General features: G+C 41.5%; 1 protein-coding gene and 1 long non-coding RNA gene across 6 annotated transcripts in view; one reads left to right on the top strand and one right to left on the bottom strand.

Moving 5' to 3' along the window:
- LOC114808725 overlaps positions 1 to 14,811 on the top strand; it is a 72,071-nt gene that overhangs the window by 46,776 nt on the left and 10,484 nt on the right. The window lies entirely within an intron of this gene.
- The window catches only part of LOC114808723 (MAU2 chromatid cohesion factor homolog), a gene marked incomplete at its 5' end in the record, with an annotated part of 72,365 nt that continues 57,841 nt past the window's right edge, over positions 288 to 14,811 (bottom strand). The window contains 7 exon segments of one of the 3 annotated variants that reach the window (XM_029056546.1): positions 288 to 875; positions 1,028 to 1,155; positions 3,308 to 3,398; positions 4,279 to 4,390; positions 4,885 to 4,962; positions 5,330 to 5,379; positions 8,337 to 8,420. In XM_029056546.1, coding sequence (XP_028912379.1) covers positions 801 to 875; positions 1,028 to 1,155; positions 3,308 to 3,398; positions 4,279 to 4,390; positions 4,885 to 4,962; positions 5,330 to 5,379; positions 8,337 to 8,420 — 618 coding nt within the window. 3 annotated transcript variants of the gene reach the window in all.

Here is a 14,811-nt window from a genome sequence, read left to right as displayed (position 1 = left end):
ATGTGAAGTTGGACATTAAGATAAGTTCTGGAAAGAGCCCTGGCTTGGCAGTCAGAGAATGTGGTTTTAACCTGGCTTCATCACTTATCTGCTTTATGTGCATGGAAACGTTACTTAATTCTATGGGCCTCAGTTACCTCAGCTGAAAAACGGGAATTAAATCCTAATTCCTCCATCTTAGACTGTGAACTTCATGAAGGGCAAAGACTATGTGGACATAGTCCTTATATCTACCTTAGTGCCTAGAAGAATGCTTGGCATGTAGTAAAGTACATTAACAACTACCATAATTATTATTAATTTTATTAACACCTGGCATGATATAATTAATGCACATCAAGGGAGAATGACAACTTCTTGCTTCTTGAGTTATATTATTATAAAACAGGGTGTCTGTTTTACTACTTTTAATCTAAGAATTTATCTATCAAGAACAGAGTAGCATTCTAATCAAAACAAATCTATTACACAGATATATCACCTCCATACCTCCTAACAGTACTCTTAATTCTGAGATACACTGTAACACAGCAATTTAAGAGGTGAAAAAAGATGGTTATGTTTATAACAATCAGGATGGTTATGTTTATAACAATCAGGAACACATGCACACATACCAAATTTTATTGTAAAAACTATCTCAAAAAACTCTCTTGATTCATAAGCATAAGACTATTAGTTGTATAGTATTTTATACTTCTGTATTTTTGAATATTGTATTTTTCCTACAGTGCTTTTATTATCTAAGAAATTACATGGTTTTTTCCTTCTTTCAATTCTCCTTTCCCCAGTCTCCTCTTTCACAGAAGACTGGCCAAGCTGGTAGTAGGTACATTCTGCGTCTGAAACTGTACAGGAGGAGGTCCATCTGTCCACTGAAAAGCAGAATAGGACAAAAATATATTTACCTCAAGGAAAAAGAAAGAGACTTAAGAATCCAAAATTTTACTTCACAGCAAACATATCTCCATAATAATAATAATCTGATAAATAAATATACTTTTTTAAAAAGGCTGAGTCTTCATACCATAATAAGGTTGTGCTCTGGAAGGCTACATGCTTCAATATGATCTTGGAGGAGCTGCTGAGAGAAGTTCTGATGAAGCTGAGAGGCTTCATGTGCATCCATTGCATTTCCACAAGCTTTATTTAGGTCTGGAAGACAAAGAGACAGAGAAATGTTGAAAGCACAGAATTCAATATAATTCAAAATGGAGTAGGTCCAATCTGTAGCAAAGAAGTAGCATGGCTTAGTGGAAAGAACCCAGATCTGGGAGTCAAGAGTTAGATCTAGGTTCTAATCCCAGCTCTGGTATTTGCCAACTGTGTGGCCTTGGGGAAATCCCTTCACTTTACTTCTTTGGGCCTGTTTCCTCATTTGTAAAATAGGGATTCAGTGAAGAAGCAGCGATCCTCAGTGGAAAGGTCATGGGCTCAAATCTCAGTTTAGCTGCTTGTCAGCTATGTGACTTTGGGCAAATCACTTAACTTCTTTGTGTCTCAGTTACCTCACCTGTAAAATGGGGATTAAGACTATGAGCACCACGTGGGACAATCTGATCATCTTGTATCCTCCTCAGTGCTTAGAAAAGTGCTTTGCACACAGTAAGCACTTAACAAACACCATCATTATTATTATTATTTTCTCCTTTTCTGTTTAGACTGTGAGATCCATTCGGGTCAAGGACCTACCTGATTATCTTACATCCATCCCAATGCCTAGAGTAGGGCTTGACATGTAATATCATAACAATAACGATAATAATCAAAATGAAGCCAACTGCAAAATATTCTCTACTTTGGGGATAATTATTTACTTTTTTTAAGAAAGTAAGAGGAAAGAGAAAGATGAATTAATTAAAGTGGAAATTACACATTCATTCACTCATTCATTCAAACCTATTTATTGAGCACTTACTGTGTGCAGAGCACTGTACTAAACACTTGGAGAAGTACGATAGAGCAATAAAGAGAGAATCCTTCCCACAAAAAGCTCACAGTCTAGCGCAGGGCAGACAGGCATCAATACAAGTAAACAGACATCAATATAAATAAATAAAATTACAGGTATATACATAAGTGCCTTGGGGCAGGAAGGTGGGGAAGAGCAAAGGGAGAGAGTCAGGGTGACACAGGAGGGAGTGGGAGATGACCTCAAATTTGTTCTATCTCCTAACTCACCTTCTAACTTTTTCAGTGGTGTGTGCCAGTCACTGTACTAAGCACTGGGATAGATACAAGCTAATCGGTTGTGCTCACAGTTTTAATTCCAATTTTATGGTAGAGATATGTGAGGCACAGAAAAGTTAAGTGACTTGCCCAAGGCCAAACAGCTGACAAATGGTGGAGCCAGGACTGTAATGAGATCCTGCTGACTCCCAGGCACATGCTCTATCTACTAGACAAAGCTTTGATTCTAGGTTTTGCCAAAAGACTCAGGATACATATCATCACATGGAAGAGATTTAAATTGCAGTCTATAATAGCTCCTGGATTCTAAGGCAATCTGTATTTCTGTGGTTTTTATCAGTTTATGGAAATCAAAAATCAAGGTAAAAGAATATAAAACTGGAAAGAGGAAAAGAAGTGATAACTAAACAAATTCTTAAATAATGCAAAATAAATTGGAATGCAAGATATGTAAAGGCAAAAATGAGTTCTACGGAGAAAGTTTTATGAAGAAAATGGACACCGAGCGAACCGATAACTATGCAATTCATTTCAATAAACTGTGGTTCAGAGATTACTAAAACAAATTAAGAAACACTTGTACTTCATTGGTGGAATAAGAGAATGTCCTTTCTCTTAGTGTGACATTTAGTCCCCAGATAAAAACTGGTAAAAAACGAAAACCTGTCAGTGGAGTAGACATTTCCAACTCACCCAATTCCATTCCAGCCATTATTTAGGGTTCTCAACTTCAAAATTCATCTCATGCCTCTAGAGCTTAAATATCTAAATGAAAGTTTACATAAAGGAAGAAATGCAGGCAACCCCCAAAGGCATCTTTTTTCCCTATTTCTTCCTATTTTTGAGGTCCTCCTATGGGGAGAAATCTGCAGTGGTAGTTTGAGAATGTAGTATAAAATCAGACTCACTCAGTTCTGGTCACTCAGGCTTGGAAAGTTCTATTCCCAGGTCCTTCAAAAGGATCACTTATCAGCAGTACTGCTGCCATTTTCAATTGCTCTATGTAGGAACTTGCAAAGAATGCAATTAGGTATTGATTTTTCCTGTTACCCCAGGTATTCCTAAAGATAAACTTTCACATACAAGGGTTGTTCGGCCACGCTGTTGCTTAACTCACCTCTCAGCAGAGCTGAAGACCAAAGCTGCACAGACATGTCTGGAATCTTGCTTGCCAGTTGCATGGCTGGCACCACCATATTATTACTCTCCTGGCCAAGGCAAAAAAAAATCACAGATTACTTCTTGGAAATGGAATAAAAATGTCTACATTTATTCTATTTCAAATAGGCTATATTTTGGATCACCTGCTTATACTAGTAAATCAGTCACTAGTATTTCTTGAGCATTATTTTGTGCCTGAAGGAATAGAACATAATTAGTGCCCTAGGAATTTAAATTCTAGCAGACGAGACACGACCAAAAATAAATAAATAAATTTGGGAGCAGTAATGGAGTTTAAAGATATCTACATAAGTGTTGCGGTGGAGAAACTAGGTGAATTCCTAATTGCTGTAGGGAATGAAAAGTCAAGTTAGCTAGTTAAAGTGTCAGTAGGAGGGGAAATAGGGTGAGGAGAAAGGAGATGAATATTTTTCAAAAAATACCCTGGGGAAGAAGAGTTTACCTATTCTTTCACAACAAAAGGAGCATAAATGCCTAAGGCAAAATTATGTAAATAGAAGGTTAAGTAAAACTGCTTCATGATTCTTTAACTACTCAATTTTGAAAAAATGGATTGCAAATCTTCTCTTGAATTTCACATTGTTTTCATCAAAGAAGTTCAGAATAAAAATTTTTAATAGATCCTCTAACACCCAAACTGAACTGAACCTAATCTTACTGGAGGGAGAGACATGATTTTTATTATTACTATTATGGCAGACTCTAGACTGTGAGATTGCTGTGGGCAAGGAATGTCCTTTTGTTGTTGTAGTTTACTCTCCCAAGTGCTTAGTACAGTGCTTTGCACACAGTAAGTGGTCAGTAAATACAGTGGAGTGAATGAATTAGAATGGATGATTATACTTTCAATTAATTTAAAGAAATACTCTCATTGACAGAGAAACAACAGAACGTTGCAAAGCTCACCCTATGGTTTCCCAAAACATAGAATATGTGTCCCAGGAGTACAAGAGAGCAGGCAGTTAACCGATTCAAATCCTCTGCATTTGACATTTTCAGAGTTTCTCGCAAAAACCTCCTATGTGTAAGAAATGTTAATTTCATTATTGAGAAAATAATAACGAATCATCGCAAGTCATCAAACTGAGTTTAAACATTCAACTCTATTCCTACCTTCCAGAAAAAATTCATTTTATAACAGAAAAATGAAAATACAAGGATATATCAGCTTGTTTTAAATTTGAAAATAATTATTGTTGTTTGCTTCTTGAATTCTTTCTATATATTTTATTGACTGTCTCTATTTATTAAAGAAAAAAATCATACATAACACCTATAATATATTTTAAGCAACTGGAAGGGTAAATTCAAATATCAAACAATCAACCAGTCTAAATAAGGCATTCTTTCCTATTATTGTATAACATCAAGACTGAGCTACTGTGGGAAAATGTTTATTTGCCATATAGCTACAAATTTCATTAAAGACTCAATTCTGGGCTTACTATTTAAATAAAGTTCTTAGGGTGGAATTTCTTTACATAGGGAAATGAGTTTATATTTGATACTCACTTTGCTTCATTATATCTTCCTTGAAAGAAAGAGAAGAGACCTCGGATGTAGAAAGCAGCTGCCCTGAGGCAGTGAGAGCTATGGACAAATTGTTTTACTTCATAAAATATAGTTAATAGGAAAATGGCAAATTCCAGATTTAACAGTAAATATCGACATTAGCTAATTGCTAACGGACTTTGAACTTGAATAACTAGTATAAAATTCAGAATGTTATGGCAATTGGTTTGGATTTGTGGTTTGGTCCAATTGATGATTATGAGGATTTCTCAGGTTGCAAAAACCTGCCTACTTTAAAACAAAAGCTAATTCATTTCTTCCAAATATTCAGACAACAATTCCAGCGTATTTATACTTATACAGTTCATACAATACTCTGCGAACAGATAATCAGAAACCTTTTGTACAGTCTAAATTACATTCAGTTATAATTCAAAATTATTACCTTACAGGGAAATTGTGATCTGGGCTTATTCTTTCCAATAAACTGTACAACTATGGGTAAAAGGCAGAAACAGTTATCAATCAATTAGTTATATTTGTTGAGACCTTTTAGAGAGCAAAGCACTCTAAATTATATTGTCAAGAGAATTCAGTTGATGCAGCAAAACCACTCTTGAGGAAAGCAATTCAGATTTTATAGCAGACATCCTATTGGCACTGCAGGCTCCTTTTTCAACTAGCTGCAAGTACTATTTGAGGGAAGAAGAGAGAGGAGGAAGAATACAAGGACTAATGGAGAACATGCGCGGGGTAGATGAGATTGATGAACAGAGAGTAAACTGGCGTTAGAAGAGTGTAGTAGACAGGTTGGGTTGGTTGTAGTAAGAGATCAGCAGCATGGCCTATATAGAGTATGGGTCTGGAAGTCAGAAGGACCTGGATTCTAATCCCTATTCTGCACCCCTTCTGCTGTCTGAACTTGAGGAAGTCATTTCATTCTCTTTACCTCAGTTACCTCATTTGTAAAATGGGGGTGAAGACTATGATTCCCATGAGGGACAGGAACTGTGTCCATCCTGATTTCCTTGTCTACTCTAGGGCTTAGAACAGTGCCTGGTACATAGTAAGTGCTTAACAAATGCTGCTGTTATTATTATTATTACTGTTAATTTAGTAAATATGATTGAATTGAATGCCTTAAGGAATTTTTGTTAAATATAGAGGTGGATGTGCACCCTTGAAAGTTTCTGAGTAGAGGGAATGTATGGACTGTACTTTTCATAGAGTGAAATATGGCGAGGGGAGAGAAGGAAGCAGGGAGGACAAGGAGGTGCCTGATGTAGTATTCAAGGCTGAAAATGAGGGCATGCATATTTAGCATGGTAGCAGTTTGGATGAAGAGGAAAGGGTGGATTCTAGAGATGCTGTGAAGGTAACCTGATAGGATTTCATGACTGTTTGAGTATGTGAGCTGGATGAGAGATGTCAAGGATAATGTCAAGCTTATGTTTAAGAAGACATTAAGAAGTTACGACCTTAAGGCAGAATGCAAGGCTGCAGAGGAGAGAGGTCATCCCATCCCTGTCCTTTCATCCCACTGGCCCAAATCCCCATCTGCCTGCTTTTCACCCAGCATTAACTTCATTCCTCTCCTCCCCGAGTTTTGTACTTCCCATGTTCTCTGAGAACCTCAGCCAGTGCAGCCTATAATGACGATGATGATGGCATTTGTTAAGCACTTACAATGCGCAAAGCACTGTTCTAAGCGCTGGGGAGGATACAAGGTGTTCAGGTTGTTCCATAAGGGGCTCACAGTTTTAATCCCCATTTTACAGATGGGGTAACTGAGGCACAGAGAAGTGAAGTGAGTTGCCCACAGTCACACAGCTGACAAGTGGCAGAGCCGGAATTTGAACCCATGACCTCTGTCTCCCAAGCCCGTGCTCTATCCACTGTGCCACACTGCTTCTCTGTGGAGCTTGGGGGAATCCATAAAGGCTCAATTCACACTTCAGCTACTATCTCTACACATATATCTGTCAAATCTAATGTCCTGAATCGCGTCTTCTGTCCATTATTGCTATTGCTATTGATCTTGTCTGTCCGTCTCCCCCGATTAGACTGTAAGCCCATCACAGGGCAGGGACTGTCTCTATCTGTTACCGATTTGTACATTCCAAGCACTTAGTACAGTGCTCTGCACATAGTAAGCGCCCAATAAATACTATTGAATGAATGAATAAATGTTTTTGGAGACTACAATGGGAGAGTCATGTTCAGCGCCCTCAAGGTGCTGAATGTATGAAGAGTGAGACATACAAACACTGTTTACAAATAATGGGCATCGGAGGCTATAACCTATCATGGTTAGGTATATTTGAATGGAATAGACATATTTTTTGAATTTACAAATAAAATACTAAATAAAAATACACATAAATATGCACATAGTTATATATTTATCATTACATATATGTGTGTGTTTGTATACCCACATGTCAAGAAATGTGTAACCAAAGGTCAAGAAATGAAATTCAAGGGTTTCAAGAACTTATAGGTGACTACTGGGTTCACATGACTAGTACTGTTTAGTGACAGAAAGGCTTCCATTTGACAGTGGGCTTTAAAAATAGGGAAAGCAGGGAAAATGTCAGATCTGGGGTAAGGAAATTCAAGGTGTAGAGATCTGATGTGTAGATTGGGGTGAGTTGGCGGAGACCAATTACAGTAAGCTTTTGCTTGATGTTGCAGGAAATGGGAAGTCACTAGAAGTTTCTGGGGAGTAGAAAAAAGTGTAATGAACACAGTGTAGACTGGATTTGGAAGAACCTAGATACAGAAATACCACTGAAGAAACTCATGGCAATCTAATTAAGAATATGACATGACTCTCAAACAGAATGGCAGTTTTTATGGATGGAGAGGATGGGTTGGATCCAGGGACTGTATAGGAAGACTTGACATGATTTGGCAATAGATTTTAATCTGAAAATTGAAAGACAGTGAAGAGTTGAAGATAGAAAGGTTGCAGGATTTAGAGACAGGGAGCACTTCATCAGAGAAGCAGTGTGACTCAATGGAAAGAGGCCGGGCTTGGGAGTCAGAGGTCATGGGTTCGAATTCCGGATCTGCCACTTGTCAGCTGTGTGACTGTGGGCAAGTCACTTCACTTCTCTGTGCCTCAGTTATCTCATCTGTAAAATGGGGATTAACTGTGAGCCTCAAGTGGGACCACCTGATTACCCTGTATCTACCCCAGCGCTTAGAACACTGCTCTGCACATAGTAAGTGCTTAACAAATACCAACGTTATTATTATGGTAGTATTACTGACTGTGATGGGAACATTTAGGATTAAGGAAGGTGAGTTGCTCCATTTTCAACATGTTGAGTTTGAGGTTTTGGAGAGTCCTGGAGATGTGTCTGGGCAAGAAGAGAAGCAACAGACCTCATCATGCACTGAGTACAACATTAAGTTGGAAAGCTTGATAAATGAACTATGTCCCCCACCTCTTGGTGTCTGTTTCCTTCTCGTATATACACACTGGCCAGATTTGTCACAATAAACGTCCACAATTCCTGATGAGTGGTGAGCTACAAGAAAACACACAAATACTAGCAAAGTTAACAGAGACACAGCAATTCCAGGCATCCAGTGTCATTTTATGTAATTCTCTCTCAGGCAATCACAAAAATTAAGAAATGCAGGAAGTGGTATCTTGAAAACTATTCAGAAGGCATAGGTTCACAGTTTCTCAGTTACATATGATTTTTTTACTTTCGCTGGTTTTGCATCTGGCATAAACTCTTTAGAATAAAAAATGTATGGCTGAACTATGATTTTGACATAAATCTTTGAGAAAAGCAAATGCTATGCACCATTTCTTGCTCCCATTTTATAGGTAAATATAAAGCTGGGATTGAAACCCAAGAGCAAAAGACTACTTACTGCTCTTCAATGATGTAAAGTTCAGTGCTCAAAAAAAAAGTAATTTTGGCAATCAAGGATATACCTTCCAAACCAGAGCTTTAACTTTACTTCCTGAAACACCTTGCTGGTTGGACAAATAATTTATATAATTTATCCCTGTTCTTAATCTCATTCTCACTGTCTATCTTCCCCTACTTAAGATAATGTGACCAGGGATAAACACCCTAGGAGGGCATTTGCCCTCAACAGGATTCAGGCAGTAGTGCAATACCATAATTATCACATACATCAGCTTTATAGGCCCAATTTTCTAGGGCAAGAGAGCCAGCGGCAAAATTGGAGGTCTTTGGCTACCTCCAATATGCTTTCAGATTGTTCTTTTTGTTTATTTATTTTTTTAATGGTATTTGTTAAGTACTTTCTAGGTGCCGGGCCCTGTCCTAAGCACTGGGACCGATACAAACTGATCAGGTTGGACACAGTCCGTGTCCCACACAGGGCTCCGAGTCTTAACCCCCATTTTACAGTTAAGGTAATTGAGGCACAGAGAAGTTAAGTGTCTGGTCCAAGATCACAAAGTTGATAAATGGCAAGAGTCAGGATTAGAACCCAGGTCCTCTGATCCTCTGACCCCCAGGCCTGTGCTCTTTCCACTATTTCACGCTGCTTCCCGTGCTTATTTTCATCACATGCACTTGTTTCAGCAGCTTTTAATCAAGTTCATATTGCTGCAGTTGAACAGAGAAGCAGGATGGTGTATTGGATAGAGCAAGGGCCTGGGAGTCAGAAGTTCATGGGTTCTAATCCTGACTCTGCCACTTGTATGCTGTGTGATCTTGAGCAAGTCATTCACTTCTCTGTGCCCCAGTTACCTCATCTGTAAAATGGGGATTGCGATTGTGAGCCCCACATGGGACAGGGTCCGTGTCCAACCCCATTTGCTTCGTGGTTCAGTGGAAAGAGCCTGGGCTTCAGAGTCAGAAGTCATGGGTTTGACTCCCGGCTCTGCCACTTGTCAGCTATGTGACTGTGGGCAAGTCACTTAACTTCTGTGTGCCTGTTACCTCATCTGTAAAATGGGGATTAACTGTGAGCCTCACGTGGGACAAGCTGATTACCCTGTATCTACCCCAGCACTTAGAACAGTGCTCTGCACATAGTAAACCCTTAACAAATACCAACATTATTATTATTATTAACCACCCCAGCACTTAGTACAGTGCCTGGCACATAGCAAATGCTTAACACTATAGTTATTATTATTATAATATTAACATCCCGGGATGCTGGACACGATTCAATAAAGCGTAAGAGACAATGGGAGAATTAATGATTGTCTCAGCAATTGCAATGAAATAATTAAGTGGTACTGCCATTCTACAGCAATATCAAGCAGCAAGCAGCAGCAGCAGCACTGGAAGCAATTGGGTGAGGTAAAAGCATAGATCGAAAGTGAAATTCCAAGAAAGAAGAAAAGGACAAGAGCAGAGGAAAAGGAATGGAGAAGTGAAAGAGCAGACGCAGGGTGAGAGGAAGAGAACAGCAGAGAAATCCCAGGGAAGGAGAAGGACTAGTGGGGTTAAAAACTGCAGGGTGGCTGGCAAGAGACTGGTGGTGGGGGAGGGGGAATGGGGAAGAAAACAAATAGGTAGGGTCTGGTGGGGTTCAGAGAAACAGCATCTGAGCCTGGAGGGGAATCACCAGGGGGAGGAAAGTCAATGAGGCTAAGTACTATTGATCCTTTGGGATGGGAAGACCAAAAATATGGAATGGTTCTTATCGTGGTTCTGATATTCTGGTTGATCTGAATTTACAAAAAAAGGAAGCTGTGGCGTTTGTGTGAAAAATCAAGGGCTAAATTAGATGGCGAAGTAATGCTTTTTTTGGTTTTGTTTCATATTTGTTGAGCGCTTACTATGTGCCAGACAGTGTAATAGCCCTGGGGTAGATACAACATAATTGGGTTGGACACCATCCCTGTCCCACATGGGGCTCACAAGTCTCCATCCCCATTCTACAGAAGAGGAAACTGAGACACAGAGAACTTAAGTGATCTCCCCTGGGACACACAGCAGACAAGTGGAGGATCTGCAGTTAGAACCAGGTCCTTCTGATTCCCAGTCCCGTGCTCTATCCACTAGACCATACTACTTCTCAAGTGAAAATATTCAGCAGAAAGGAGTATTTGCTGTTGAACAATTGCCCTCTCCCTCCTTCTGACAGCCTTCTTCTGTCTCCTCCCCAACTACACCCACACCCGTGGAGTACTCATTTGCCCCCACGGTTTCAACTATGACCTCTAGGTGGATTATTTCCAAATTACCTCTCCAGCCCTGACCTCTCTCATCCACTCCAGGCCTCACATTACCTCCTGCCTTCACTCTCTATCTGCCCTACCTCAAACTTAACATGCTTAAAACAGAGCTCATCTTTCCACCCAAACCCTGTCTTCCCTCTGATTTCCTTATTACTATAGTCAGCACTTGGTCCTGTCTCAAAAGCCAATAACCTCGGCATTATCCTATCTCTCTGGTCATTCATTCTCAGTTCCCTTCACAGGCTCCTTCCCGGTCCCTCCCCATCCATCCCCTAACTGTAGGGTCAGTTCATGGTTCCCTTCTGTTTTCCATCTAAAATCACTCCCTTGGTAAACCCTTTCATTCCCACAGCTTCAAATATCAGCTCTCAAATCTACTCCTCTTCTCCTGTTCTCTCTCCCTCCCTCTGGGCTCGCATCTCCTTCTGCAACTGTAGGGTCAGTTCATGGTTCCCTTCTGTTTGCCATCTACAATCACTCCCTTGGTGAACCCTTTCATTCCCACAGCTTCAAATATCAGCTCTCAAATCTACTCCTCTTCTCCTGTTCTCTTTCCCTCCCTCTGGGCTCGCATCTCCTTCTGCCTTCAGGACAGCTCCACCTGGACGTCCTCCCGCCACCTAAAACTCAATATATCCAAGAGTGAACTCCTTATCTTCCCTTCCAAACCCTGTTCTCTCCCTGACTTTCCCATCACTGTGGACGGCACTACCATCCTTCCCATCTCACAAGCCCGCAACCTTGGTGTCATCCTTGACTCTGCTCTCTTATTCCAAACCATCACCAAAACCTGCTGGTCTCACCTTCACATCGCTGAGATCTGCCCTTTCCTCTCCAGCCAAACCACTACCACATTAGGAAAATCACTCATCCTATCCCGGCTGGATCACTGCGTAGGCATGCTTTCTGATCTCCCAACCTGCTGTTCATTCATTCATTCATTCAATAGTATTTATTGAGCACTTAGTATGTGCAGAGCACTGTACTAAGCCCTTGGAATGTACAAATCGGTAACAGTTAGAGACAGGCCCTGCCCTTTGACGGGCTTACAGTCTAATCCGGGGAGACAGACAGACAAGAACAATGGCAATAAAGAGAATCAAGGGGAAGAACATCTCAATAAAACAATAGCAAATAAATAGAATCAGGATGATGTACATCTCATTAGCAAATAGGGTAATGAAGATACATACAGTTGAGCGGACGAGTACAGTGCTGAGGGGATGGGACTTGAGAGGGGGAGGAGCAGAGGGAAAGTGGGGGTTTAGCTGCAGAGAGGTGAAGGGGGGGTAGAGGGAGCAGAGGGAAAAAGGGAGCTCATTCTGGGAAGGTCTCTTGGAGGAGGTGAGCTTTAAGTAGGGTTTGGAAGAGAATTAGTTTGGCGGAGGTGAGGAGGCAGGGCATTCCAGGACCGTGGGAGGACCAGGGGTTGACGGCGGGATAAGCGAGAACGGGGGATGGTGAGGAGGTGGGCGTTAGAGGAGCGGAGCGTGCAGGGTGGGCAGTAGAAAGACAGAAAGGAGGAGAGGTAGGAAGGGGCAAGGTGATGGACAGCCTTGAAGCCTAGAGTGAGAAGTTTTTGTTTTGTGTGGAGATTGATAGGCAACCACTGGAAGTTTTTAAGAAGAGTGGTGACATGCCCAGAGCGTTTTTGCAGGAAGATGAGCCGGGCAGCGGAGTGAAGAATAGACTGGAGCGGGGAGAGAGAGGAGGAAGGGAGATCAGAGAGCAGGCTGACACAGTGGTCTAGCCTCTCTCCCCACTTTATTCTTTATGTCACTCTGCTGCCTGAATTATCTTTCTCCAGAAATATTCTGGGCATTTCACCTTCCCTCCTCAAAAATCTTCAGTGGTTGCTGGTCAATCAATCAACTGTTGTAGTTCAATCAATTAATGTTGTAAATCAATTAATCAATTAAGCACTGTACTAAGCACTTGGGAGAGTAAAGTACCACAGAGTTGGTAGATCTGTTCCCTGCTCACAAGGAACTTACAGTCTAGTGGGGAACAGACATTAATATAAACAATCTATGTACATAAGTGCTGTGGGGCAGAGGGTGGAGAGAATACCAAATGCTCAAAGGGGAAAGATCAAGTACAAAGATGACACAGAAGGAGGGGGAGCTGGGGGAAAATGGGCTTAAACGGGGAAGGCCTCTTATACAAGATAAAGTGAACACTGTTCCTGTCCCACACAGGGTTCGCAGTGTAAGAGGGATCCAAGCACTTATCCTCTTCCACTTTGGCCTAATTCTGACCTCCTTGACTCTTGTCTCCCCGCCTCCAGCCCACAATGAGCTTCTAGTCTAGAGGGGGAAACAGAGAAGGAAGGAAGGAAGGAAGGAAGGAAGGAAGGAAGGAAGGAAGGAAGGAAGGAAGGAAGGAAGGAAGGAAGGAAGGAAGGAAGGAAGGAAGGAAGGAAGGAAGGAAGGAAGGAAGGAAGGAAGGAAGGAAGGAAGGAAGGAAGGAAGGAAGGAAGGAAGGAAGGAAGGAAGGAAGGAAGGAAGGAAGGAAGGAAATACATACATACATACATACCTAAATTCCAGTTATGTATATAGGTGCCCTGGGCCTGAGCATGAGATGAACACATCAAAAACCCAAAGGGTACTCCAACTACTAGACATGGTCACCTGCTGCTCCCCACCTATCTCCTCCAACCTTCTGAACCATTCTGAGTCCTTTTTCATATTCTTCTCTTTCTCAGTCTCTATTCGTCCTTGAGGACATCAATATCCATGTGGATAACCTCAACTGTCTTTCCACAGTCCACTTCCTCTCACTCCTTAACTCCAATGACCTCCTTCTCCACCTCACCTCACACCCTCATCAACTTGGGCACCTACTTGATCTCATCACCATCACACACAGCACAATCTCTACCTTCCTCTCCCCCCCACCACACACACTCTGAAGTTCCTCTCTCTGACCACAACCTCCTCACCTGCTCTCTCCCCCACACATCCGCTCCACATAAATCTATCCTGTTCCCCCACTGAGCCACTGAGCCACCACCGCCCACCCCTTTCCCCCCGCCCCCCCGCCCGGTATTCTAAAGCCATCTTGGCCCATTAGTGGCCTTTTCCAGTTGCACAAGTTGAAACCCTCAACACCAACCCCTCCACTGAACTCAACTCCCTCACTCTTCTATCCTTCTGCCAAACTTGTACCACTAACCCACAACCCTGGATCACCTCCACAGTATACTTCCTCCACTCTCGTGCTCAAGTTGCCGAGAGGCTCTGGTAGAAATCCAGACACCTGTCTGGCCACATTCATCCTCATCTGCTTTAATTCTGCCTTCTTCTTTGCCCAACCACAATACTTATACTTCTTATTTGATTCCCATACCCTCTACTCCTGCAAGTTGTTTCAGACATTTATTATTAATTATTCTATTATTATTATTACCATTATGGTATTTGTTAAGCCCCTACTATGTGCCAGGCACTGTACTAGGCACTGGGGTGGGGATACAAGCAAATAGGGTTGGGCAGAGTCCCTGTCCCATGTAGGGCACAAAGTCTCAATCCCCATTTTACAGATGAGGTAACTGGGGCACAGAGAAGTTATGTGATTTGGCCAAGGTCACAGAGCAGACAAGTGGCAGAGCCTGGATTAGAACCCATGACCTTCTGACTCCCAGGCCCTTGTTCTATCCACTATGCCATGCTGCTTCTCTAACTCCCTCCACAAACCTCCCTCTAACTCCCTCCACAAACCTCCCTTCCCCCTAC

Source organism: Ornithorhynchus anatinus (assembly GCF_004115215.2).
Source record: "Ornithorhynchus anatinus isolate Pmale09 chromosome Y5 unlocalized genomic scaffold, mOrnAna1.pri.v4 Super_Scaffold_Y5, whole genome shotgun sequence".
NCBI classification, from domain to species: Eukaryota; Metazoa; Chordata; class Mammalia; order Monotremata; family Ornithorhynchidae; genus Ornithorhynchus; species Ornithorhynchus anatinus.
This window is presented reverse-complemented; position numbering and strand designations above follow the sequence as displayed.